The following is a 27143-nucleotide window of genomic DNA, read 5'->3' as shown; positions in this document are numbered from 1 at the left end:
GTTTTTACCTTTTTTTGGCACAACACAGCGATGGTAAATGATTTCACCTCAATCAGCCGAAGTTACTGTGCTTTTTCTCGTGGTCACGTGGCTAAATAAATAAATAAATAAAATGTAGCCATTTATTTGTACCCCGGGGGGCACTGTCCCCGCCACTTGCTCATGAAATTGCCATCATTTCTACTTTATCGACGCGCCCGAGCCATCCACCGGTATTGTCTCGCCACCATGTCCGCGCCGCAGGTCGTTCCGTGCGGCTCGTACGACATCGTGCTAGGCTCGTCACTGCTGCAGTCGCGCTTCGTGGCTGAGGACCTGCTGCAGCGCCTGCCGTCCACCGCCACCTTCGTGATCCTCACGGACGCCAACGTGGGGCCGCTCTACGCCGAGCCGTTGCGCGTGCAACTAGCCGCTCTGCTGCAGGCCCAGGGCAACACCACGCGCCGCGTGCTGTTGCACGCCATCCCGTCGGGTGAGGCTTCCAAGTGCCGCGAGATGAAGGCCAAGATCGAAGACGAAGTGCTCTTCCCCAACCGCTGCCACCGCGATACGTGCATCGTGGCCGTGGGCGGCGGCGTCGTGGGCGACTTGTCCGGCTACGTGGCCTCCACGTACATGCGCGGCGTGCCCTTCGTGCAGGTGCCCACATCGCTGCTGGCTTGTGTGGATTCGAGCATCGGCGGCAAAACGGGCATCGACGTCGAGGCCGGCAAGAACCTGCTGGGTGCCTTCCACATGCCGCAGCGCGTTTACATCGACCTCAGCGTGCTGCACACACTGCCCAAGCGTGAGCTCATCAACGGCATGGGCGAAGTCGTCAAGTCCGGCGCCATCTTCAACGCCGAGCTCTTTGAGCTGCTCGAGACCTCGGCCGAGTCCATCCTCGCGCTCTCCGATATGGACCTCGTGCAGCGCGTCGTGGCCCTCACGGTGCAGGTCAAGGCCACGGTCGTCACGCAGGACACCAAGGAGATGGGCCTGCGCGCCATCCTCAACTTCGGCCACAGCATCGGCCACGGCATCGAGGCGCTGGTGCAGCCCGAGTACTTGCACGGCGAGTGCGTCTCCATGGGCTGCATCAAGGAGGCCGAGATCGCTCGTGGTATGGGCGTGTGCTCCTCTGCGACGGTGGGCCGCCTGCGTCGTTGCCTCGCTTCCTACGGTCTCCCAGTGCGTGTGCCGGAGCATGTGGCGACACGTGATGTCCTGGTCAAGATGGAGGTCGACAAGAAAAACAGTCAAGGCGTCAAGAAGATTGTGCTGCTCGAGAAGATCGGCAAGGTGCTCGCCGACCCGTACGCGCGTGCCGTGAAGGACCACCAGATCGAACTGGTCCTGGAAAAGCAGGTTCGCATGGTACCTGGCGCGAAGGCCAACGGTACCATCCGTGTCCCCGGATCCAAGTCCATCTCGAACCGCGTGCTGCTCATGGCTGCCCTCGGTAAGGGTGCGTGCCGCATCACGGGTCTTCTGCACTCGGACGACACTCAAGTCATGATGACCGCGCTGCAGAAAGTCGGTGCCAAGTTTTCATGGGAGGACAACGGTGCCGTGCTGGTCGTGGAGGGCACCGCTGGAAAGTTTGCCACCGTGGCCGACGGTGAAGAGATTTACCTGAGCAACGCTGGCACGGCTGCACGCTTCCTCACGAGTGCCATGACGTTGGTTCCGAGCGAAAACGATGGCACGGTGGTTGTCACCGGAAACTACCGCATGAAGGAGCGTCCGATTGCCCCGCTGGTGGAGGCCCTGCGTGGCAACGGCTGCGATATCTCGTACCTTGAGACGGAAGGCTGTCCACCGTTAGCGATCCGTGGCACCGGTCTGCGCGGGGGCACTGTACGTCTGGCTGCCAAGGTCAGCAGTCAGTACGTGTCTTCTGTGCTCATCAGCGCGCCGTACGCCAAGGAGCCGCTTGTGTTGGAGCTTGACGAGGAGCAGCCGACTTCACTGCCGTACATCCTCATGACGACGCAGCTCATGCAGCAGTTCGGCATCCCAGTGGAGACGCTGGCCCCCAATCGCTACCGTGTACCTTGCGGAGTCTACGAAAACCCGAAGGAGGTTTCTGTTGAGGTTGATGCCTCGTCGGCTACCTACCCGCTGGCGTTTGCCGCTATTACCGGTGGGCAGGTGACTGTGGAGGCTCTGGGCAACACTAGTCTGCAGGGAGACGCGGCTTTCCACACACTGTTGCGCTCTATGGGATGCACCACGACGCAAGATGCTACCTCAACGACGGTGATTGGTCCTCAGGACGGCACGCCTCTCAAGGCTGTCGATATTGACATGGAGACAATGACGGACGCGTTCATGACTGCTGTTGCCCTTGCTGCTGTCGCGGACGGCACGACCAAGATCACTGGTATTGCCAACCAGCGTGTTAAGGAGTGCAATCGCATCGAGGTTATGGTGACGGAGCTGCACAAGATCGGCGTGGAGTGTGGTGAACTGCCGGATGGCATCTGGATCAAGGGTACGGCAGGCAAGACCGACCACTTGAAGCAGGCTTCCATTGCGTGCCACAACGACCACCGCATCGCCATGAGCTTTGCGGTCCTGGGTTCCGTTGTGGGCAACGTGGTCATCACGGACAAGGAATGCACAGACAAGACGTACCCGGAGTTCTGGGACCACGTGCAGATGCACCTTGGTCTCCAAGTCGCCCCTGTTGTCGAGGAGACCACTGACAGCAACGACTCTGACACCTCAATCCCTGGTGTGTTTATGATTGGCATGCGCGGTGCCGGCAAGAGCTCACTCGCGAAGGCCGCTTCGGCAACTTTGAAGCTGAATCTTTTGGACACTGACAAGGTCTTGGAAAAAGAGTTTGGAGAGTCCATCGCAGACTTTGTCGCCCGCCACAACCACACCTGGGAGGCTTTCCGCGAGAAGCAGAAGGAGCTGCTGCTGCGTCTGATCGCAAATCCGCCCCCGGCAACCATCATTTCTTGCGGCGGCGGTGTTGTGGAGACGCCCGAGATCGTGGCCGCCCTCGAGAAGTACCCGTACGTGGTCCACGTGCACCGCGATATCAGGGATGTTCTGGCGTACCTGGACACTGTCGAGGAATCGCACCGCCCGTCTCTGGGAGACTCTCACGCAAACGTTTGGGCTCGTCGAGAGCCGCTGTACCAACGCAGCGCCACGTTCGAGTTTGTTGTGACTGCTGGGGACGTAGACTACCCGCGTCTCGACCGCGACTTTGTGCGCTTCCTCTCCGTTATCACGCCTGGATTGCCTACTAACTTCGATTACCGCTCGTCCTGCCGCGCGGACACGTTCTTCTTGTCGCTGACGTTCCCCGACATGAACGACGCTCGTCCGATTATCAGCGATATCTCCAAGGGTGCTGATGCGCTGGAGCTGCGTGTGGATCTGCTTAAGTACCCTCAAGACACGAAGTTTGTGGCTGCTCAGGTGGCACTTCTGCGAACGCTTTCAAGTCTTCCGATCATCTTCACGGTGCGATCGAAGGGCCAGGGTGGTGCTTTCCCTGATGGAGAGGAGAACGAGCTAAAGATGTTCGAGCTGCTCCAGCTGGGTGTTCGCTTGGGATGTGAATTCGTTGATATGGAGACGTGCTGGTCGCGCAAGGCACGCGAGCACTTGCTGGCTCACCGCTACCGTTCCGCCATTATTTCGTCCTTCCACGCCGTCCAGAAGCCTACGTCTGAAGCGGAGACCAAGCTTATTTTCCGCGAGTGCTACTCGCAGGGCAGAGTGCAGATCGTGAAGGTAGTGGTCAAGGCCTACTCCCCTCAGGACGCTCTCATGGTTGACCGTGTTGCGAAGGACTTTGCCAACGCGTGGCAGCAGCAAATGCCTATCATCTCTCTCTGCACAACAGAGGCGGGCAAGCTGACTCGCGTGTTGAACCGCACACTTACGCCTGTGACCCACCCGCTGCTGCCTGCAGCCGCAGCGCCCGGGCAGCTCTCTATCGAGGAGATCATGACCCTGCGCAAGCAGCTTGGACTACTCCCAGGTATCTAATCCGTAGACTTGTGCCGCAGTGTTTGACTGTGGCTGATGTATGTGCTCCGTTAATGCGCATGAGCTCACTCTGTCTCCCTGGTTTTCTTGTCTGCGTTTGCTTGTTATTCGTCAGCGCGCGAGTTCTTCTTGTTCGGGTCGCCGATCCAGAAATCGCCGTCGCCTGCGATGCACAACGCTGGATTCGAGTCCACGTCCCTGTCTTCGCTCTTCACGTACGGGCTGCATGACACCACGGACGTCCTGGAGATCGTGAAGCGTATGCAGGCGCCCGACACATGCTTTGGTGGTGGCTCCGTCACGATCCCGCTCAAGGTGGACATTATGGCGCACCTGAACGAGCTGTCTCCTGCTGCACGAGCCATTGGCGCTGTCAACACCATCATGCGTGAAGACCGCAATGGATCGCCGTACTGGAAGGGCGACAACACGGACTGGCTGGGCATCCTGCGTCCCATTAGCAAGCGCCTGGCCACTCTTAGCGTGAGAAAGCCTGCTCATGAGCTGACAGCGCTCGTAGTTGGCGCCGGTGGCACCTCCATGGCTGCGTCCTACGCGATGCGTCAGCTGGGCGTAGGCAAGCTCTTCATCTTCAACCGCACGCTGGAGAAGGCCCAGGCCGTGGCTGCGCGTTTCGACGCGGAGGCGCTATCGGAGCTGACCCCCGAGACACTTGCTCAGGTTGACGTCGTGGTGGGCACGATCCCGGCGCAGGCAGGTTTCCAGTTACCCGACCACCTCGTGGCTCCTCGCGCCGACGGCAGCAAGGTGGTGGTGCTGGACGCGGCGTACATGCCGCCTATCACGCCAATGCTGGCACATGCGCACGCATCGGGCGGTGCACTGTGCATCCAGGGCTACGAGATGCTGTACGAACAGGGCATCGAGCAATTCTACCGCTGGCACAAGGCGACGCAGGTGTGGGTCGTGAACGAGGAGGCAATCAAGGAAGCATGCCGTCAGCACGTGCCCATCGACCAGCGACTCTCTCAGGCTTAAACGAGTGGGTAACTTGGCCGCGAACTACATGGACATGCTGCAGGATGCAATCACAGGCAAACACTTGTAAAAAAAAAAGGTAGCTGAGCTTGGCACATTTACCCGAAACACGAAGCGGCAGACCGGCGCACTAGCGTTTGATGCTACCGGTTGGGCCTTTACCAGTGCCGTCAGCCTCTTGCTAGTTTACTTGGCGTCCAAGGCGAGCCTCTTGGAGCGCCAGACAATGGTCATGGCGCCGGCGCTGGCCAATGCCGCGCCCGCGTAGTGCACAGGGATGTAGATGTAGCAGCCGTTCGTGTTCATGTTGGCCAGCGCCTGCCGGTAGCAATACATCAAGCAAATCAGCACACAACAAGGCAAGTTGACAAGGACAAGTGCAGCCACGTACCGACAAGGCGACGCCCATGTGGATGACGAACACGGCGCCGACAGCCATCGCCGATCGCTTGCGGTAGCCGTCGAAGGCGACGACCATGAGCGCCACGTCCAGCGCCGTGAGCGCCAGCGTGGAGATGGCGGCCGAGAAGACGAGCGGGATGCTCTCACACGAAGCCGAGAAGGCGGCACCGCGCGAGCCCGTGGAGGATCCCACGAGGCTGCCGAACATGAGCAGCGCGTGCATGACGGAGAAGCCCACGCCGCCCGCGAGTGACGACGTGACGTCGTTGAGCGGCAGCTGGTGCGAGGCCGTCGTGACCTTCTTGACGGCCGCCTCCGTGCGCGTGTAGAGGTGGAAGAAGAGCAGGCGGAAGGCCTCCTGCACTACCACGCCCACGGGCACCGTGGCCGACAGCGACGTCTTGAGGGGAGGGATGATCTGCCACAGCGACGCCGTCACGAGGATGGCCACGAGCCACACGAAGGCGCCGCTCAGCGCGAGGATCACGAGCTGCGCGCGCTTGGCCACGACCACGAAGAAGAGCGCGGCCAGAGGACCGAAGCCCACGAGGATGCAGCCGAAGAGCAGCGGCCAGTTGACCAGCCCGTCGTGCAGCGCCATAGGTCCGATCGATTAGGAGCGACGGAAGAGCTGCGGCTTGCTGCGGCGCTTCTTGAGCGTCGCTTTCTGGCTTTTATGACGTTGGATGGTTGGAGGTATGCGAAAAGGGAGGCTCGTGTGACTTACGCCTTTTTTTAGAAGACTCTGGCATTGTGATGAGAAGTCCGGCGAGGGCGAGCAGCGGGGATACTCGCCGTACAGGCGGCTATACAAGCTCTAGAGATCGAGTTGTGGGAGTGAAAGGAGCACAAGAAATGGGAGGCTGCGTGCGTTCAGGTGCAGGCGATAACGCTGTAGAAGGAAGTCCCGACGACTGAGGAAAACAAGCAGAGCATGACTCTGGTGGAGGTGGAGCTCGATACGAAGCTGCCGTTGACTCTGTTGGAGACAATACTTAATTGCCTCGTTATGTTAAGCGGAGATCGAGAACGGCAATGCCTGGCGTCGTGGCATTTCATACTATATATTTGACGTCCGATCTCTCAAGCTGGACGGCCATTGTGGTTGCTCCGCGGGCTAGGAGACGAGCAACATGCTGGCGATTGGGCTTGTAGCGATTTCAGCTTGGATGAGTCACCGCCCGCTGACTGCGTCTACATGTAGTTTTCGGTGTGTTCATATCGTCCGCCTGGCGTACACTGTCCAAATACCCGCGTGAAAGACTAACGTGCGGCATGCATTAGGGACACCCCAAGTTAGTGCTCTCAGCTTCACAGCAAGCACAGTGCCTTCGCATCATCGCTGCGTCGTCGACCAGTCTGAATTTGACCTGGCTCAAAGCCCGAACACCCGCAGCTCAGCTCTTCAAGCTCGACCGAGCTCGGTGGCAGCATCAACGAGGGACTCCATGCGAGCGCCTTGGATGCCGCCTCACCGTGTTGTGAGTGAATATCCTCAAGCGTCACCTCAGGGGGTCTCTCCGATCCTTCCAAGAGTCTCCAGTCATTCGCCAAAGTGCCTCCTCGTCCCCAGCAGATACCGAGCGTGACCCATGCGACCGAACAGCAGCCAGCAACTGGGCGTGGGCGACTACGTTGTCGTCAATCCCAAGCCCAGCGACAGCGCGGGCGTAAAAAAACTCGGACGCGTGCAGCGCCTGCGCTCCACCGGCGCCGTCGACGTGTTTTACGCCGACGGTCGCGTGGAGGAGCGCGTGGGACGCGACCGTCTCGCGCCGCCCACATCCCCGGACAGCAGCAGGAAACCCAGCGGCAAAACCAAGAAGGCGCCGGCCGTCACCAAGCGAGAAAGCTCCCGACCGAGAGATGACGAAGAGCTTGAGGAGAAACCACGCGCGGAGCCGCAGCGGGTGGGTGTCGCTGCGCAACGAAGAGCGCGGACGGCGGAGACGAGAAACACTGCAAATGCCAAGAAGCGACCGGCGTCCCCGCACACGGCGCGCGCGGCGCACAAGCAGCCGATCGCGTCCTCGCGGCGGCAAAGAGACTTGAGCGACTCGGTTGCGCACACGCAGAAGCAGGTGGAAGACATCATAGAAGCCATCACCGCGACCGACGCCGACGCTGTAGTTGTGGTGAGCAGCTTGTTTTCTTTCGCCCATTGTGCCTTGTTGTTTGGCTAACGTTGCGCTGTGGAGCAGAAAAACTCCTTGTCGCAGCTACTTCGCGTGATCCGATCCGCCCCGCAGATAACCGCCGAGTGCATCCACGAGCAGAACGGCGAGCTGCTGCTACTCGACACGATCCAGACGCACTCGTCGCATGCTGTGTTGCTCTGCTACGGCTGCGTATTGATGCGCAAGCTGTGCCACCTGAGCGTCGACGCCGTGGAGCTCTTCTTACATCACGGCATTATCCCCACCGTCGCTCACGCGTTGCTGAGTTTTCCCGAGGATGCCATTCTTCAGGCATCCGCGTGCGGATGTCTCGCGGTGTTGACTCAAACCAGCGAGGTCAGTAAGAACGACATGCTTGCGATGGACGAGCCAAGCATCCTGGGGCTTGTGCTCACGTCGCTGGCTATCCACCGAGAATACTCGAATCTCACGCGTCAAGTCCAGATTTATGCATGTGAAGGTGAGGCGTGGGTAGATACAGACTTTATTGGCGTATCTGACGTTCCTTTGCCCAGTTTTGACGGAATTGTGCGACTACGGAGGACCACCAGCAGTTGCCTCCCTATTCGCCCAGACAGAGTCCCCGATCGAGCTAGCTGTCGCACTGACCCGACAAAGCATGGCTCGCGAAGATAAGAAGGTGACTTGCGCGTTCTGTAGTCTTTTGTTGTGGTACGTTCTTCAGCGTTGGCGACAGGGGATTGTGCTTCAGGACTCATTATTTTCGTGCTGTGCTCTGTCATTCTTAGTCTTGCGTCACATAGTTCAGCAGCGGCCGAGAATTTGCGCGAGCTTGGTGCCATTGCAGATATATCCGTCGTTATGGCAAAATATCCTATCGACGAAGGTGAAATACGTCCCTCTCATAGCTTCCTTGTAGTTGCACCGCGTTCTCACGTTCGAACTGTGCTACAGGCATTATCCGATTTTCGGCAGCAGCATTGCGAGAGATTGCTGAAACGAGCCTGAGCCACTCGCCATCCAGAACTGTCCACGAAAGAGCTCGTGTGATTTTAGACGAGGACATGTCCCCGCACCCAACAACGAGGTCGTCCTCCGCTATTCCAACGCGGCGAGAGCGCTCCCCTGGACCTGGGGCTTTGAGCAATCGCAATCGTGACACTTCCCCACGAATAACGAGCAGGAAAAGCGATTTAGGTCAAAAGTCGACTGGCCGGCGCCGACCCAATTCTCCTACCAGCCGTCCGAGTACTTCATCAGGAATATCAGCTCCGAGCACTGTACGTTCCTTTGGGCAGTTGTCAAGTGCACTCGGGGATACACCAGCTGCCTCATTCTTTACTTCTCCGGTAAAAGTTTCTGGCGATCTCCGAAATCCAACGCCGAAAGCGTCCAGACTTCCTCCCCCGCGTAGCCGTGATGAACATATACAGAGAGCAGGCGAGATGAAGCGGCGAAATAACGGCAACGGCCAACGCGATCGCCTGCTGGCGAAAACGTACGGCAACACACCTCTGGGTTCCAAAACCCATCGATCAGGTGCTTCATCCGATGCTACCGGTTCGTTAACCGACGGAGGCTTCTCTCGGGAAAATTCATCAAGCCGATTCAGTCCGCTCAAGAACAATTATTTGGGAACTGAGGATGTCACCTTTGTTATTCCCCCACCACTGTCGAGCAGTCAATCTTTGGAGCAGCCGATGGTGTCGCGGGGTACCAAGACGCCGACGCGACCGCATTCGGCTCGTCTTACACCGCTAGTCAACGAGCGGGTTAAAATTTCCAATGCTACATCAAATTCGTCGGAGTGGGGGGGAGATGATGACGCGTGGCCGATGGACACTAGCATGAGCACTGGAAGCTTACGTCCGCAAACTGCTGTGGTAGTGACAAAATTATCAGACCCAACGAGCCGATGGAAAAAGCCTTCAGATCAAGCAGGAGCACCCAGGATAAAAGACCGTGGGGGCTCGAGGGAAAGGAAACGAGAGCGCGACTCACCTGGTTCATCAAAGACCGCTCGTGCGTCGGGTAGTCGACATTCTTCCAGAGACAGCCCCAGGTCTCCTTCTGGTAAGAGGAGAGGCCCACCCTCGAGCTCGCTTGATGAAGAAGAAGATGCTGCACGTGCAAGAATAAGCTCTACCGACATGACGGATATGGATCAGTCCATGGCTGAACTCCGTGAGTTTGCACAACAACTACTGAAAGAAGAAGCCCGGATCTCATCGCTGCTTGCACAGACAGGTTCAAAGTCTCCCGGTCTCAACCGCATGACTTTTTCGGATAAGCTTCACAAAATGATTGAGATCGCCGAATCGTCCATGTATGAACGGAGTCTTGCAATGGGTTCCCAGGGTCGGAGTGAAGCTGCAGCACGAACACCACCCGATGCTGCGCAAACGACCTCCGACGATCCTGAGAAAGGTCGAACTACAGCAGTTGCTGGTGCGAAACACGCCGATGAGCACAGTATTCCAAAGATGCTGTCATCAGGATACAAGAAGTCGCGCGCGACCGCTGTGGGTCACAAAAAGCAGCAAAAGGCTGCAGCCAAGCCAGGTGTCACTTCCCCAAAGGTAGACAGAACAGCGATCTCGAAGTTGGACCGTACGCCATCAATTCCGTTTTTGGAGCCGCTTCATGTTGGACCCAAAAAAGCGCCCGCGAAGCAGGACGAGGATCTAACCCAGACAGGAGAAGGACTGGGACCCCGGCGGAATTTCGATTTGTCACTAGGAGTGCTCTCAGATGCGGAAGCGTCTCCTCAAAAGAAAGAGGACGAAATAGATATGATCTGCGAAGAATCGATCCAAGAAGAGATTCCTGTCACTTCACTACCTTTGGAAGCGCCTACCAATGTGGACGAGAAAGAAGAAGAACCAGTCCCAGAGAATATCGATGTGAAACAGGAGGGGGGAGGCTACAGTGATGTGGATGCAACCCCATCGATGCCTCATTTACATGATACTGTGGAAGAGGCTCCAATTGTGGAGGAGATCGGCTTTGCGTCCCCTTCCAAATTTGATGGCACTGTGAAAGACGACAGGACGCAGACTCTCGACGATGCCCAGGATGACACTTACGATGATGACCAGCAAACCTTTCACCCCGAAGAAAGCTTTGTGGAAATTGCAGTGTCCCCGAAGACGGATGGCACTGGTAAGGTGGATAACGAAGTGACGGAGGACGAGTTTGGTGAGACTAGTATGGGCCATGAGGATATCAAAGATGATAAATCTGAGCGGACGGCTGGGCAAGTCCAATTTGACGAAAACGAAGGCAAACAAACTGAAGTAGTGCAAGATCCTGTAGAATTACATACCCGGGACACGTCGCCAGAGGTAGCTGCTAGCAGGCTATCCGAACATGGTGAAGCTGTGAGTGACCAGAAGAGTGAGGAAGATGAAATTGATGTATCACCCGTGCAAAACGCCACCGATATTGAGCCGAGTTACTTTAGCGAGGAAAAGGGTACGGATGTAGGGCTCGACGGCTTCGAGATTATTGAACTGCCTGGCCCAAGCCAGGATGGATCGGTGGTCTCTTTGGACTGGGCGGCGACTCGTGATGTCTGCCAGCAGATCGTAATCCAGGGGATTTTGGATGCATTAGCTGAAGTTGAAGCAATGGGCGGCTTGTATACCTTATTGTCGTACGACAGTACGTTCTCTGTCGATGATGGGGTTTGTACTGAATTGGAAAAACCATCACCACAACTGTCACGTTCTCAGCTACCTACAGACAACAATGATGATACCGTTGCTTTTGATTCAAAGGCAGAAAGTGAGAAGATCGGCGAGTCGCCAGCTTCAGACTCCGTTCTGCTGGATGTCCTTCAAAACGTGGTCAATTCTTTGACTCCTTCAAGCATGTTAGCCCAGGAGATACTTACCAGTACAATGGACCAACTGGCGAGCAGCCGTGCAGTTGAAGATGACGACTTTCGGATACAACAAGGAGTTCACGACAGTGTGCAGCCACCTGCAGACGATATTTCCGGCAAGATCAGCCGAATCGTGGCGTCTACGATTGCAGGATCTTTAACGAACGCAGTTGAACAGCTTCGAGCGCTTCCACTCGATGGAGAGGGGGGAGCTCAGTTCTTCCAGAGCTTGAACGAACTTGTTGCTATCGCCGTTGAAGCGGTGGCCCAGAGAATTCGAGTAGACGGTGATGTTTTCGCAACTCCTCCCACTGGACAACTACCGCTCGCTGCAGCTAGCGAAGTGCCGTCTCTTGATCTATCACGAGCATCTGATAACAACGAATCAAGCACTGATCAATTGACTCATCGCTCCGATACTTCGGGGAATGATGAGGGCCACGTATCTGTACAAATGGCAAAAGCAATTCAAGACAGCGTTAATGGCATCATCGCCATGTCATTGGTTAGCATGATGCAGCAGTTTGAAACTTCAAAGCAGGATCAAACTGGCGAGGGTCCAGAGCTCGAGGGAGATGATGAGGCGATGCCAACCAAACAGGTGGAAGATCAGCATTCCCAGAAAGTCATGGACAAAGATGTACTGGAAGAAGAATACGACGCAATTTTACCTGCAAAAGCAGCGGTTGCTGTTGGCAGCTACGTCAATGGCTTAATCGCGCTTTCCGTGCAGAGCTCTGTTGAACGTGCGCTAGAAAGTAGAAGCCCTGCTGGTGCTTTGAGCGAGCTGACGGTAATGTCTGTCAATTTGCACAATATTGCTCGGACGGAAGATTTTATCCAGGAATTGGAGGTGAACAAGTTCGGCACGAGTCGGTCGAAGAAAGACCAAAAATCAGTGGATGACCAGGCTGACTCAAGCCCTCGAGAAAATAACGCCGACGACGAGCTGTCTGTGCAAACAATAATTGCTATCAGTCGAAATATTGATGGCATAATCGCACTTTCACTCGAGAAAACGGTCAAGCAGCTCTGTCCTGCGCAATTGGAGTCAGTGAGTGATGGCATGAGGCAGCCCGACGATGACGACAGATTGGTTGACCAGGCTGACACAAGCCCTCGAGAAAACAACGCCGACGACGAGTTATCTGTACAAACAATAATTGCTATCAGTCGAAATATTGATGGCATAATCGCACTTTCACTCGAGAAAACGGTCAAGCAGCTTTGTTCTGCACAGCTGGAGTCAGTGAGTGAGGCTGACGACGACGACACATCCAGAACCGACCCCCATTTCGACGATGATAACGAGGATAGTGCTTCGGGTCTGCTGCCTGAGTTTCCTGCCTTGGATGTTTCTGATGATCAGCAGGGGGTCAAACTTGCAGCAGACAAAGCATTTGACACGGACCATGCCGTGTCAGATGAAGTATCCGCTGCGATTCGTCGAAATATTTCGGTTGTTGTTGCTGTAACCTTGGAATCGGTGGTGCAGAGTTTACAGGATGCCGACGAACGACTCGTGCGATATACGCAGGAACGCGAGAACCCAGCGCCGACTATAGCACCTGAAATTCCAGTGGGTCACGAACGTCCTTTGGCAACGCTTGGAATTGATGAATCGGTTAAGCCCGGCGCAAATGCCAGGGTGAGAACAGGAGAGGCGCCTCAACAGGGGCCTAGAGATCAAGACGAAGATTCATCAGACTTTGATGAGTTGCCGGTGAACATGTCCATTTCGATCCAGCGTAGTGTGAACGCAATTTTGGTGCAGGCTCTACAAAATGTGATTACAGACCTATCGCGTGTATCGGGCGTGAGTAGTTCGCCATTGGGCCGCAACGACCAAGAACATCCGCATTTTGGATCGGTCACTTTGGATCAATATCACGACCAGCATGATGTGGAATCCGTACCGTATGATCATGCTGCTGTCATGACAGCCATTGAGACCTTCGACCAGCTACATCTCCCGGAAGACGACGATAACCAATCGTCTGAGAGGGATGCCAAGGGAATATCGATTCAAATGGCAATCGCTGTGCGTTGGACAGTTAGCGGTATGGTCGCTGTCGCAGTCGAGAATGCAGTTTCTGATAGTATGACGCGCAGCACTCCACCAACGGGCACACCAGCGAACGAACCAACACCTGCGCTTAGTGCTGGTAAGCTTGACGAACTTGAGGGCCTTGGTGACTCTGTAGACGAGTTCAATACTACAGAATCTGGCGGTGTTGATATTCCACAGGACATATCAAATGGAATGGCGATCGCTATTCGGCAGACAGTGAATAACATCATTGAGCAGACAACAGAAAATGTTTTGGCTCAAATTGGAGCTCACACTGTAAGGGAATTAGTCTCTCAGATAGTGGAGAGCACGGTATTACAGGAAGAATTATCATCGCGAGTGCCAACCGAGGGTCAGGCTTTGGCTGCTAGCGTGGGGGCTGTCTCTGATCAAGTGTCGGATGAGGAAAATACTGCCACGCTCCCCATTCAGATGTCACTAGCCATTCGGCAAGCTGTAAATGGTCTGATCGGGTTATCTCTCCAAGCTGCGCTAGCAAACGTAATGGGAACCTCTCAGGCGCAAATGCCTCTGGAACCTCGAGTAGAAGGTCTCGAAGGCGAGTCTCTGATGAACAGCAACCTTGTTGAAGAATCACTTGCTCTGAGCAAGTCTGTGCACGGCATTCCTATCTCCATCCCGGTATTGGCATTTTCTAATGCAAGCGAGCGCGAGCAACCTGGCGAACTGCTCGATTCCAGTCAGGAAGACTCGGAAGAGGTATCCGTCATGGCTGCAATTGCTGTTAGCCGAACGGTGACTGCGGTCATTGCAGCGGGGGTGGAAAAAATACTCGACTCTATGATGAATATGGGTACTTCACTTGTAGCTGGACAAGACCCACCTAGTTGCTTCGCGACGGTAAGCGCCGCAGATGAAAGCGAGTACATCGCAGAAAGGGTGTCTGTTGCTTCGGATTCAATCCAAGAACAAGAAGCCGAACAACACGAGAAGGAAAATGAGTCACTGAGTGCGTCTATTCATGATCACACCACAGACGCTACAAGTGACAGCCATAATGACTGCTCAATCTACGACGGTGCGTTTGAGGGGAGTTTGCCACCAGCAATGTCTATTGCTGTAGCACGCTCTGTCAAAGCAATGTTGATGGAGGCGGTTGATAAGGTTTCACGAAACGTTGATCTTCCTCGTGAATACAAGAACGACATCCAGTTTATAGAAGAAGTACTTGGAACATCTCAAGTGGAAGACAGCACGGAGTATTACCAGTCGCTAGTTAGCGAAAGTGATGCGATGGCAACTGCACTAGCTAGCGTTGTCAATTCGATGACTGCTACAGCATTAGCCTCGATCGAGAGTATGTTCAACAGCCAGCATGCAGTTGACATGGCTGACACTCCAGAAGACGGAGTAAAGGAGGAGCTGTCGCAGGTTGCCGAACCAGTACTGCAAGAAGCCCCCCACACACTTCAACACGTATCGGGTATAGATTCCCAAGCCGAGCCTCATACTGACACATCAACCGATACGCCTCGAACCCTTAACAAATTCATGCCAGCACATCCAGTTACCGAAATTGCTATTACCCTGGAGGACCTGGTGAGTGCGGTGGAGTCTGGTGTCGCTGCTGCCGAGCAGGAAGCTGTCGCTGAGCCGACTGTGACGGCGGCGGAGGAGTTCGAGGCGCCGACGGCTGCGACGGACGAGCACGTGCAACAGCTACCCTCGAGCGAGGACGTGTCTGCTGCTGCTGAAGCGGCAGCTGCCAGTGTCGCCGTCGTCACCGCTCTAGCGGAGGCTGTGGACGCCGTGGAGGCCGAGTCGGAATACGCGGAGGACGAGTTCGGCGAGGAGGTTGCCACGGAGGCCGTTGCGAACGTGACTGCTGAGGCAGCCGAGGAAGTCGCGGCGTCCGACGCGACGGAGGTGGCAGCAGCCGTAGCAAATGCGGTGGGCGTCGTGTCGGAAGCCGCGTCTGAGGCCGAGGTGACTGTAGTCGTGACGGACCTGGTGAGTGCGGTGGAGTCTGGTGTCGCTGCTGCCGAGCAGGAAGCTGTCGCTGAGCCGACTGTGACGGCGGCGGAGGAGTTCGAGGCGCCGACGGCTGCGACGGACGAGCACGTGCAACAGCTACCCTCGAGCGAGGACGTGTCTGCTGCTGCTGAAGCGGCAGCTGCCAGTGTCGCCGTCGTCACCGCTCTAGCGGAGGCTGTGGACGCCGTGGAGGCCGAGTCGGAATACGCGGAGGACGAGTTCGGCGAGGAGGTTGCCACGGAGGCCGTTGCGAACGTGACTGCTGAGGCAGCCGAGGAAGTCGCGGCGTCCGACGCGACGGAGGTGGCAGCAGCCGTAGCAAATGCGGTGGGCGTCGTGTCGGAAGCCGCGTCTGAGGCCGAGGTGACTGTAGTCGTGACGGACCTGGTGAGTGCGGTGGAGTCTGGTGTCGCTGCTGCCGAGCAGGAAGCTGTCGCTGAGCCGACTGTGACGGCGGCGGAGGAGTTCGAGGCGCCGACGGCTGCGACGGACGAGCACGTGCAACAGCTACCCTCGAGCGAGGACGTGTCTGCTGCTGCTGAAGCGGCAGCTGCCAGTGTCGCCGTCGTCACCGCTCTAGCGGAGGCTGTGGACGCCGTGGAGGCCGAGTCGGAATACGCGGAGGACGAGTTCGGCGAGGAGGTTGCCACGGAGGCCGTTGCGAACGTGACTGCTGAGGCAGCCGAGGAAGTCGCGGCGTCCGACGCGACGGAGGTGGCAGCAGCCGTAGCAAATGCGGTGGGCGTCGTGTCGGAAGCCGCGTCTGAGGCCGAGGTGACTGTAGTCGTGACGGACCTGGTGAGTGCGGTGGAGTCTGGTGTCGCTGCTGCCGAGCAGGAAGCTGTCGCTGAGCCGACTGTGACGGCGGCGGAGGAGTTCGAGGCGCCGACGGCTGCGACGGACGAGCACGTGCAACAGCTACCCTCGAGCGAGGACGTGTCTGCTGCTGCTGAAGCGGCAGCTGCCAGTGTCGCCGTCGTCACCGCTCTAGCGGAGGCTGTGGACGCCGTGGAGGCCGAGTCGGAATACGCGGAGGACGAGTTCGGCGAGGAGGTTGCCACGGAGGCCGTTGCGAACGTGACTGCTGAGGCAGCCGAGGAAGTCGCGGCGTCCGACGCGACGGAGGTGGCAGCAGCCGTAGCAAATGCGGTGGGCGTCGTGTCGGAAGCCGCGTCTGAGGCCGAGGTGACTGTAGTCGTGACGGACCTGGTGAGTGCGGTGGAGTCTGGTGTCGCTGCTGCCGAGCAGGAAGCTGTCGCTGAGCCGACTGTGACGGCGGCGGAGGAGTTCGAGGCGCCGACGGCTGCGACGGACGAGCACGTGCAACAGCTACCCTCGAGCGAGGACGTGTCTGCTGCTGCTGAAGCGGCAGCTGCCAGTGTCGCCGTCGTCACCGCTCTAGCGGAGGCTGTGGACGCCGTGGAGGCCGAGTCGGAATGCGCGGAGGACGAGTTCGGCAAGGAGGTTGCCACGGAGGCCGTTGCGAACGTGACTGCTGAGGCAGCCGAGGAAGTCGCGGCGTCCGACGCGACGGAGGTGGCAGCAGCCGTAGCAAATGCGGTGGGCGTCGTGTCGGAAGCCGCGTCTGAGGCCGAGGTGACTGTAGTCGTGACGGACCTGGTGAGTGCGGTGGAGTCTGGTGTCGCTGCTGCCGAGCAGGAAGCTGTCGCTGAGCCGACTGTGACGGCGGCGGAGGAGTTCGAGGCGCCGACGGCTGCGACGGACGAGCACGTGCAACAGCTACCCTCGAGCGAGGACGTGTCTGCTGCTGCTGAAGCGGCAGCTGCCAGTGTCGCCGTCGTCACCGCTCTAGCGGAGGCTGTGGACGCCGTGGAGGCCGAGTCGGAATACGCGGAGGACGAGTTCGGCGAGGAGGTTGCCACGGAGGCCGTTGCGAACGTGACTGCTGAGGCAGCCGAGGAAGTCGCGGCGTCCGACGCGACGGAGGTGGCAGCAGCCGTAGCAAATGCGGTGGGCGTCGTGTCGGAAGCCGCGTCTGAGGCCGAGGTGACTGTAGTCGTGACGGACCTGGTGAGTGCGGTGGAGTCTGGTGTCGCTGCTGCCGAGCAGGAAGCTGTCGCTGAGCCGACTGTGACGGCGGCGGAGGAGTTCGAGGCGCCGACGGCTGCGACGGACGAGCACGTGCAACAGCTACCCTCGAGCGAGGACGTGTCTGCTGCTGCTGAAGCGGCAGCTGCCAGTGTCGCCGTCGTCACCGCTCTAGCGGAGGCTGTGGACGCCGTGGAGGCCGAGTCGGAATGCGCGGAGGACGAGTTCGGCAAGGAGGTTGCCACGGAGGCCGTTGCGAACGTGACTGCTGAGGCAGCCGAGGAAGTCGCGGCGTCCGACGCGACGGAGGTGGCAGCAGCCGTAGCAAATGCGGTGGGCGTCGTGTCGGAAGCCGCGTCTGAGGCCGAGGTGACTGTAGTCGTGACGGACCTGGTGAGTGCGGTGGAGTCTGGTGTCGCTGCTGCCGAGCAGGAAGCTGTCGCTGAGCCGACTGTGACGGCGGTGGAGGAGTTCGAGGCGCCGACGGCTGCGACGGACGAGCACGTGCAACAGCTACCCTCGAGCGAGGACGTGTCTGCTGCTGCTGAAGCGGCAGCTGCCAGTGTCGCCGTCGTCACCGCTCTAGCGGAGGCTGTGGACGCCGTGGAGGCCGAGTCGGAATACGCGGAGGACGAGTTCGGCGAGGAGGTTGCCACGGAGGCCGTTGCGAACGTGACTGCTGAGGCAGCCGAGGAAGTCGCGGCGTCCGACGCGACGGAGGTGGCAGCAGCCGTAGCAAATGCGGTGGGCGTCGTGTCGGAAGCCGCGTCTGAGGCCGAGGTGACTGTAGTCGTGACGGACCTGGTGAGTGCGGTGGAGTCTGGTGTCGCTGCTGCCGAGCAGGAAGCTGTCGCTGAGCCGACTGTGACGGCGGTGGAGGAGTTCGAGGCGCCGACGGCTGCGACGGACGAGCACGTGCAACAGCTACCCTCGAGCGAGGACGTGTCTGCTGCTGCTGAAGCGGCAGCTGCCAGTGTCGCCGTCGTCACCGCTCTAGCGGAGGCTGTGGACGCCGTGGAGGCCGAGTCGGAATGCGCGGAGGACGAGTTCGGCGAGGAGGTTGCCACGGAGGCCGTTGCGAACGTGACTGCTGAGGCAGCCGAGGAAGTCGCGGCGTCCGACGCGACGGAGGTGGCAGCAGCCGTAGCAAATGCGGTGGGCGTCGTGTCGGAAGCCGCGTCTGAGGCCGAGGTGACTGTAGTCGTGACGGACCTGGTGAGTGCGGTGGAGTCTGGTGTCGCTGCTGCCGAGCAGGAAGCTGTCGCTGAGCCGACTGTGACGGCGGCTGGAGGAGTTCGAGGCGCCGACGGCTGCGACGGACGAGCACGTGCAACAGCTACCCTCGAGCGAGGACGTGTCTGCTGCTGCTGAAGCGGCAGCTGCCAGTGTCGCCGTCGTCACCGCTCTAGCGGAGGCTGTGGACGCCGTGGAGGCCGAGTCGGAATACGCGGAGGACGAGTTCGGCGAGGAGGTTGCCACGGAGGCCGTTGCGAACGTGACTGCTGAGGCAGCCGAGGAAGTCGCGGCGTCCGACGCGACGGAGGTGGCAGCAGCCGTAGCAAATGCGGTGGGCGTCGTGTCGGAAGCCGCGTCTGAGGCCGAGGTGACTGTAGTCGTGACGGACCTGGTGAGTGCGGTGGAGTCTGGTGTCGCTGCTGCCGAGCAGGAAGCTGTCGCTGAGCCGACTGTGACGGCGGCGGAGGAGTTCGAGGCGCCGACGGCTGCGACGGACGAGCACGTGCAACAGCTACCCTCGAGCGAGGACGTGTCTGCTGCTGCTGAAGCGGCAGCTGCCAGTGTCGCCGTCGTCACCGCTCTAGCGGAGGCTGTGGACGCCGTGGAGGCCGAGTCGGAATACGCGGAGGACGAGTTCGGCGAGGAGGTTGCCACGGAGGCCGTTGCGAACGTGACTGCTGAGGCAGCCGAGGAAGTCGCGGCGTCCGACGCGACGGAGGTGGCAGCAGCCGTAGCAAATGCGGTGGGCGTCGTGTCGGAAGCCGCGTCTGAGGCCGAGGTGACTGTAGTCGTGACGGACCTGGTGAGTGCGGTGGAGTCTGGTGTCGCTGCTGCCGAGCAGGAAGCTGTCGCTGAGCCGACTGTGACGGCGGCGGAGGAGTTCGAGGCGCCGACGGCTGCGACGGACGAGCACGTGCAACAGCTACCCTCGAGCGAGGACGTGTCTGCTGCTGCTGAAGCGGCAGCTGCCAGTGTCGCCGTCGTCACCGCTCTAGCGGAGGCTGTGGACGCCGTGGAGGCCGAGTCGGAATACGCGGAGGACGAGTTCGGCGAGGAGGTTGCCACGGAGGCCGTTGCGAACGTGACTGCTGAGGCAGCCGAGGAAGTCGCGGCGTCCGACGCGACGGAGGTGGCAGCAGCCGTAGCAAATGCGGTGGGCGTCGTGTCGGAAGCCGCGTCTGAGGCCGAGGTGACTGTAGTCGTGACGGACCTGGTGAGTGCGGTGGAGTCTGGTGTCGCTGCTGCCGAGCAGGAAGCTGTCGCTGAGCCGACTGTGACGGCGGCGGAGGAGTTCGAGGCGCCGACGGCTGCGACGGACGAGCACGTGCAACAGCTACCCTCGAGCGAGGACGTGTCTGCTGCTGCTGAAGCGGCAGCTGCCAGTGTCGCCGTCGTCACCGCTCTAGCGGAGGCTGTGGACGCCGTGGAGGCCGAGTCGGAATACGCGGAGGACGAGTTCGGCGAGGAGGTTGCCACGGAGGCCGTTGCGAACGTGACTGCTGAGGCAGCCGAGGAAGTCGCGGCGTCCGACGCGACGGAGGTGGCAGCAGCCGTAGCAAATGCGGTGGGCGTCGTGTCGGAAGCCGCGTCTGAGGCCGAGGTGACTGTAGTCGTGACGGACCTGGTGAGTGCGGTGGAGTCTGGTGTCGCTGCTGCCGAGCAGGAAGCTGTCGCTGAGCCGACTGTGACGGCGGCGGAGGAGTTCGAGGCGCCGACGGCTGCGACGGACGAGCACGTGCAACAGCTACCCTCGAGCGAGGACGTGTCTGCTGCTGCTGAAGCGGCAGCTGCCAGTGTCGCCGTCGTCACCGCTCTAGCGGAGGCTGTGGACGCCGTGGAGGCCGAGTCGGAATACGCGGAGGACGAGTTCGGCGAGGAGGTTGCCACGGAGGCCGTTGCGAACGTGACTGCTGAGGCAGCCGAGGAAGTCGCGGCGTCCGACGCGACGGAGGTGGCAGCAGCCGTAGCAAATGCGGTGGGCGTCGTGTCGGAAGCCGCGTCTGAGGCCGAGGTGACTGTAGTCGTGACGGACCTGGTGAGTGCGGTGGAGTCTGGTGTCGCTGCTGCCGAGCAGGAAGCTGTCGCTGAGCCGACTGTGACGGCGGCGGAGGAGTTCGAGGCGCCGACGGCTGCGACGGACGAGCACGTGCAACAGCTACCCTCGAGCGAGGACGTGTCTGCTGCTGCTGAAGCGGCAGCTGCCAGTGTCGCCGTCGTCACCGCTCTAGCGGAGGCTGTGGACGCCGTGGAGGCCGAGTCGGAATACGCGGAGGACGAGTTCGGCGAGGAGGTTGCCACGGAGGCCGTTGCGAACGTGACTGCTGAGGCAGCCGAGGAAGTCGCGGCGTCCGACGCGACGGAGGTGGCAGCAGCCGTAGCAAATGCGGTGGGCGTCGTGTCGGAAGCCGCGTCTGAGGCCGAGGTGACTGTAGTCGTGACGGACCTGGTGAGTGCGGTGGAGTCTGGTGTCGCTGCTGCCGAGCAGGAAGCTGTCGCTGAGCCGACTGTGACGGCGGCGGAGGAGTTCGAGGCGCCGACGGCTGCGACGGACGAGCACGTGCAACAGCTACCCTCGAGCGAGGACGTGTCTGCTGCTGCTGAAGCGGCAGCTGCCAGTGTCGCCGTCGTCACCGCTCTAGCGGAGGCTGTGGACGCCGTGGAGGCCGAGTCGGAATACGCGGAGGACGAGTTCGGCGAGGAGGTTGCCACGGAGGCCGTTGCGAACGTGACTGCTGAGGCAGCCGAGGAAGTCGCGGCGTCCGACGCGACGGAGGTGGCAGCAGCCGTAGCAAATGCGGTGGGCGTCGTGTCGGAAGCCGCGTCTGAGGCCGAGGTGACTGTAGTCGTGACGGACCTGGTGAGTGCGGTGGAGTCTGGTGTCGCTGCTGCCGAGCAGGAAGCTGTCGCTGAGCCGACTGTGACGGCGGCGGAGGAGTTCGAGGCGCCGACGGCTGCGACGGACGAGCACGTGCAACAGCTACCCTCGAGCGAGGACGTGTCTGCTGCTGCTGAAGCGGCAGCTGCCAGTGTCGCCGTCGTCACCGCTCTAGCGGAGGCTGTGGACGCCGTGGAGGCCGAGTCGGAATACGCGGAGGACGAGTTCGGCGAGGAGGTTGCCACGGAGGCCGTTGCGAACGTGACTGCTGAGGCAGCCGAGGAAGTCGCGGCGTCCGACGCGACGGAGGTGGCAGCAGCCGTAGCAAATGCGGTGGGCGTCGTGTCGGAAGCCGCGTCTGAGGCCGAGGTGACTGTAGTCGTGACGGACCTGGTGAGTGCGGTGGAGTCTGGTGTCGCTGCTGCCGAGCAGGAAGCTGTCGCTGAGCCGACTGTGACGGCGGCGGAGGAGTTCGAGGCGCCGACGGCTGCGACGGACGAGCACGTGCAACAGCTACCCTCGAGCGAGGACGTGTCTGCTGCTGCTGAAGCGGCAGCTGCCAGTGTCGCCGTCGTCACCGCTCTAGCGGAGGCTGTGGACGCCGTGGAGGCCGAGTCGGAATACGCGGAGGACGAGTTCGGCGAGGAGGTTGCCACGGAGGCCGTTGCGAACGTGACTGCTGAGGCAGCCGAGGAAGTCGCGGCGTCCGACGCGACGGAGGTGGCAGCAGCCGTAGCAAATGCGGTGGGCGTCGTGTCGGAAGCCGCGTCTGAGGCCGAGGTGACTGTAGTCGTGACGGACCTGGTGAGTGCGGTGGAGTCTGGTGTCGCTGCTGCCGAGCAGGAAGCTGTCGCTGAGCCGACTGTGACGGCGGCGGAGGAGTTCGAGGCGCCGACGGCTGCGACGGACGAGCACGTGCAACAGCTACCCTCGAGCGAGGACGTGTCTGCTGCTGCTGAAGCGGCAGCTGCCAGTGTCGCCGTCGTCACCGCTCTAGCGGAGGCTGTGGACGCCGTGGAGGCCGAGTCGGAATACGCGGAGGACGAGTTCGGCGAGGAGGTTGCCACGGAGGCCGTTGCGAACGTGACTGCTGAGGCAGCCGAGGAAGTCGCGGCGTCCGACGCGACGGAGGTGGCAGCAGCCGTAGCAAATGCGGTGGGCGTCGTGTCGGAAGCCGCGTCTGAGGCCGAGGTGACTGTAGTCGTGACGGACCTGGTGAGTGCGGTGGAGTCTGGTGTCGCTGCTGCCGAGCAGGAAGCTGTCGCTGAGCCGACTGTGACGGCGGCGGAGGAGTTCGAGGCGCCGACGGCTGCGACGGACGAGCACGTGCAACAGCTACCCTCGAGCGAGGACGTGTCTGCTGCTGCTGAAGCGGCAGCTGCCAGTGTCGCCGTCGTCACCGCTCTAGCGGAGGCTGTGGACGCCGTGGAGGCCGAGTCGGAATACGCGGAGGACGAGTTCGGCGAGGAGGTTGCCACGGAGGCCGTTGCGAACGTGACTGCTGAGGCAGCCGAGGAAGTCGCGGCGTCCGACGCGACGGAGGTGGCAGCAGCCGTAGCAAATGCGGTGGGCGTCGTGTCGGAAGCCGCGTCTGAGGCCGAGGTGACTGTAGTCGTGACGGACCTGGTGAGTGCGGTGGAGTCTGGTGTCGCTGCTGCCGAGCAGGAAGCTGTCGCTGAGCCGACTGTGACGGCGGCGGAGGAGTTCGAGGCGCCGACGGCTGCGACGGACGAGCACGTGCAACAGCTACCCTCGAGCGAGGACGTGTCTGCTGCTGCTGAAGCGGCAGCTGCCAGTGTCGCCGTCGTCACCGCTCTAGCGGAGGCTGTGGACGCCGTGGAGGCCGAGTCGGAATACGCGGAGGACGAGTTCGGCGAGGAGGTTGCCACGGAGGCCGTTGCGAACGTGACTGCTGAGGCAGCCGAGGAAGTCGCGGCGTCCGACGCGACGGAGGTGGCAGCAGCCGTAGCAAATGCGGTGGGCGTCGTGTCGGAAGCCGCGTCTGAGGCCGAGGTGACTGTAGTCGTGACGGACCTGGTGAGTGCGGTGGAGTCTGGTGTCGCTGCTGCCGAGCAGGAAGCTGTCGCTGAGCCGACTGTGACGGCGGCGGAGGAGTTCGAGGCGCCGACGGCTGCGACGGACGAGCACGTGCAACAGCTACCCTCGAGCGAGGACGTGTCTGCTGCTGCTGAAGCGGCAGCTGCCAGTGTCGCCGTCGTCACCGCTCTAGCGGAGGCTGTGGACGCCGTGGAGGCCGAGTCGGAATACGCGGAGGACGAGTTCGGCGAGGAGGTTGCCACGGAGGCCGTTGCGAACGTGACTGCTGAGGCAGCCGAGGAAGTCGCGGCGTCCGACGCGACGGAGGTGGCAGCAGCCGTAGCAAATGCGGTGGGCGTCGTGTCGGAAGCCGCGTCTGAGGCCGAGGTGACTGTAGTCGTGACGGACCTGGTGAGTGCGGTGGAGTCTGGTGTCGCTGCTGCCGAGCAGGAAGCTGTCGCTGAGCCGACTGTGACGGCGGCGGAGGAGTTCGAGGCGCCGACGGCTGCGACGGACGAGCACGTGCAACAGCTACCCTCGAGCGAGGACGTGTCTGCTGCTGCTGAAGCGGCAGCTGCCAGTGTCGCCGTCGTCACCGCTCTAGCGGAGGCTGTGGACGCCGTGGAGGCCGAGTCGGAATACGCGGAGGACGAGTTCGGCGAGGAGGTTGCCACGGAGGCCGTTGCGAACGTGACTGCTGAGGCAGCCGAGGAAGTCGCGGCGTCCGACGCGACGGAGGTGGCAGCAGCCGTAGCAAATGCGGTGGGCGTCGTGTCGGAAGCCGCGTCTGAGGCCGAGGTGACTGTAGTCGTGACGGACCTGGTGAGTGCGGTGGAGTCTGGTGTCGCTGCTGCCGAGCAGGAAGCTGTCGCTGAGCCGACTGTGACGGCGGCGGAGGAGTTCGAGGCGCCGACGGCTGCGACGGACGAGCACGTGCAACAGCTACCCTCGAGCGAGGACGTGTCTGCTGCTGCTGAAGCGGCAGCTGCCAGTGTCGCCGTCGTCACCGCTCTAGCGGAGGCTGTGGACGCCGTGGAGGCCGAGTCGGAATACGCGGAGGACGAGTTCGGCGAGGAGGTTGCCACGGAGGCCGTTGCGAACGTGACTGCTGAGGCAGCCGAGGAAGTCGCGGCGTCCGACGCGACGGAGGTGGCAGCAGCCGTAGCAAATGCGGTGGGCGTCGTGTCGGAAGCCGCGTCTGAGGCCGAGGTGACTGTAGTCGTGACGGACCTGGTGAGTGCGGTGGAGTCTGGTGTCGCTGCTGCCGAGCAGGAAGCTGTCGCTGAGCCGACTGTGACGGCGGCGGAGGAGTTCGAGGCGCCGACGGCTGCGACGGACGAGCACGTGCAACAGCTACCCTCGAGCGAGGACGTGTCTGCTGCTGCTGAAGCGGCAGCTGCCAGTGTCGCCGTCGTCACCGCTCTAGCGGAGGCTGTGGACGCCGTGGAGGCCGAGTCGGAATACGCGGAGGACGAGTTCGGCGAGGAGGTTGCCACGGAGGCCGTTGCGAACGTGACTGCTGAGGCAGCCGAGGAAGTCGCGGCGTCCGACGCGACGGAGGTGGCAGCAGCCGTAGCAAATGCGGTGGGCGTCGTGTCGGAAGCCGCGTCTGAGGCCGAGGTGACTGTAGTCGTGACGGACCTGGTGAGTGCGGTGGAGTCTGGTGTCGCTGCTGCCGAGCAGGAAGCTGTCGCTGAGCCGACTGTGACGGCGGCGGAGGAGTTCGAGGCGCCGACGGCTGCGACGGACGAGCACGTGCAACAGCTACCCTCGAGCGAGGACGTGTCTGCTGCTGCTGAAGCGGCAGCTGCCAGTGTCGCCGTCGTCACCGCTCTAGCGGAGGCTGTGGACGCCGTGGAGGCCGAGTCGGAATACGCGGAGGACGAGTTCGGCGAGGAGGTTGCCACGGAGGCCGTTGCGAACGTGACTGCTGAGGCAGCCGAGGAAGTCGCGGCGTCCGACGCGACGGAGGTGGCAGCAGCCGTAGCAAATGCGGTGGGCGTCGTGTCGGAAGCCGCGTCTGAGGCCGAGGTGACTGTAGTCGTGACGGACCTGGTGAGTGCGGTGGAGTCTGGTGTCGCTGCTGCCGAGCAGGAAGCTGTCGCTGAGCCGACTGTGACGGCGGCGGAGGAGTTCGAGGCGCCGACGGCTGCGACGGACGAGCACGTGCAACAGCTACCCTCGAGCGAGGACGTGTCTGCTGCTGCTGAAGCGGCAGCTGCCAGTGTCGCCGTCGTCACCGCTCTAGCGGAGGCTGTGGACGCCGTGGAGGCCGAGTCGGAATACGCGGAGGACGAGTTCGGCGAGGAGGTTGCCACGGAGGCCGTTGCGAACGTGACTGCTGAGGCAGCCGAGGAAGTCGCGGCGTCCGACGCGACGGAGGTGGCAGCAGCCGTAGCAAATGCGGTGGGCGTCGTGTCGGAAGCCGCGTCTGAGGCCGAGGTGACTGTAGTCGTGACGGACCTGGTGAGTGCGGTGGAGTCTGGTGTTGCTGCTGCCGAGCAGGAAGTGCTAACAGCAGCCGCAGTCGACGGTGAAGGAGTTACCGAGGTGAATACCGAGTTTGTCGCGTCGGAGGCGCGGACGGACCCTCAGGAAGTGCCTGATGAGGAGGAAGCGCAGCAGGACTTTGAGCCCGAAGTGCAGCAGGCCGGGGTGCAGGTGCTTCAAGCCATGTCGGAGGTTGCATCGGAGACCGTGCCAGAAGCGATGCCTGCCGAGAAGCCGATTGAGGTGGCCGAAGATACGGATGCTGCCGCGGAGGTTGTGTACGGTGAGGAAGATTTTGATGAAGAGGGTACTTTGGCAGACGATGTCACCAACGGCGAAACAAATTATGCGGAGGAGCTGATTGAAGCGATGGCAGAGGTTCCTGACGACACGGAATTGGAGGCTGAGGTAGCTGCTACTGCACAAGAAATCGTGAATACAGTGGAAATGAAAGCAACTCCTCTGCACGTGGTATCAGCTGCGGCTGTAACAAGCGCGGTCATCGGCACGCTGCTAGGCCTTATCGACACCGTTGCAGGTGAGGAGGACGAAGAGGATTGGGACAAGGAAGCAGCGATCGATCTAGCAGTAGAAAACAACACGAACAGCCTGGTATCGAGCGTCACTCCGCTGAATCTCGACGTTCCCACACCACAACGTGAAAAAGACGACTTGCTGCTAGACGCACGTAGCGACCCGCCACTCGCCTCCACGCCGCACCAGCCTGTCATCACTACTGTACAGCCGTCACCTCGAGTGGGAAAGCTAGAGTTAAGCGACGACACTGACGCAGTCCGAGACGCCGATTTCGTCGAGGTCGTCCAACTGCCGGAACCAAGTCCCGCAGAACTGTCCGCGGCAGCCATCAGTGTGGCCGTTGTGGGGGCCCTCCTCGACGTCGTCGACGCCGTCGATACCGACGACTGACAGGCAAGGAGATACTGTACGATCAATTAAACAACAAGCCAC

The 27143-nt window shown here is 60.6% G+C and overlaps 3 protein-coding genes across 3 annotated transcripts; 2 read left to right on the top strand and 1 right to left on the bottom strand.

Annotated features, from left to right (window-relative positions):
- Positions 1–228: 228 nt before the first annotated feature.
- On the top strand, positions 229–4995 carry KRP23_6691 (Pentafunctional AROM polypeptide; the record flags this gene model as incomplete). Its single annotated transcript, XM_067891914.1, has 2 exons — positions 229–3988; positions 4112–4995. 2 exons carry the CDS (start codon positions 229–231, stop codon positions 4993–4995), a joined length of 4644 nt encoding a protein of 1547 aa, XP_067746225.1.
- A 186-nt stretch (positions 4996–5181) lies between these two features.
- KRP23_6690 (Gamma-secretase subunit APH1-like) lies at positions 5182–5998 on the bottom strand (the record flags this gene model as incomplete). Its single annotated transcript, XM_067891912.1, has 2 exons — positions 5182–5313; positions 5387–5998. The coding sequence occupies 2 exons, from the start codon at positions 5996–5998 to the stop codon at positions 5182–5184; spliced, it is 744 nt and encodes a 247-aa protein (XP_067746224.1).
- A 991-nt stretch (positions 5999–6989) lies between these two features.
- Positions 6990–27101, top strand: KRP23_6689 (uncharacterized protein; the record flags this gene model as incomplete). Its single annotated transcript, XM_067891911.1, has 7 exons — positions 6990–7532; positions 7599–8034; positions 8090–8246; positions 8324–8421; positions 8490–8815; positions 9779–18751; positions 18828–27101. The coding sequence occupies 7 exons, from the start codon at positions 6990–6992 to the stop codon at positions 27099–27101; spliced, it is 18807 nt and encodes a 6268-aa protein (XP_067746223.1).
- Between the last annotated feature and the right edge of the window lie 42 nt (positions 27102–27143).

This window comes from Phytophthora ramorum (genome assembly GCF_020800215.1).
Source record: "Phytophthora ramorum isolate Pr-102 chromosome Unknown Phyram_PR-102_s0005, whole genome shotgun sequence".
Taxonomy (NCBI): Eukaryota; Oomycota; class Peronosporomycetes; order Peronosporales; family Peronosporaceae; genus Phytophthora; species Phytophthora ramorum.
The sequence above is the reverse complement of the archived record's forward strand: the minus strand, read 5'-3'. Positions and strand labels throughout refer to the sequence as shown.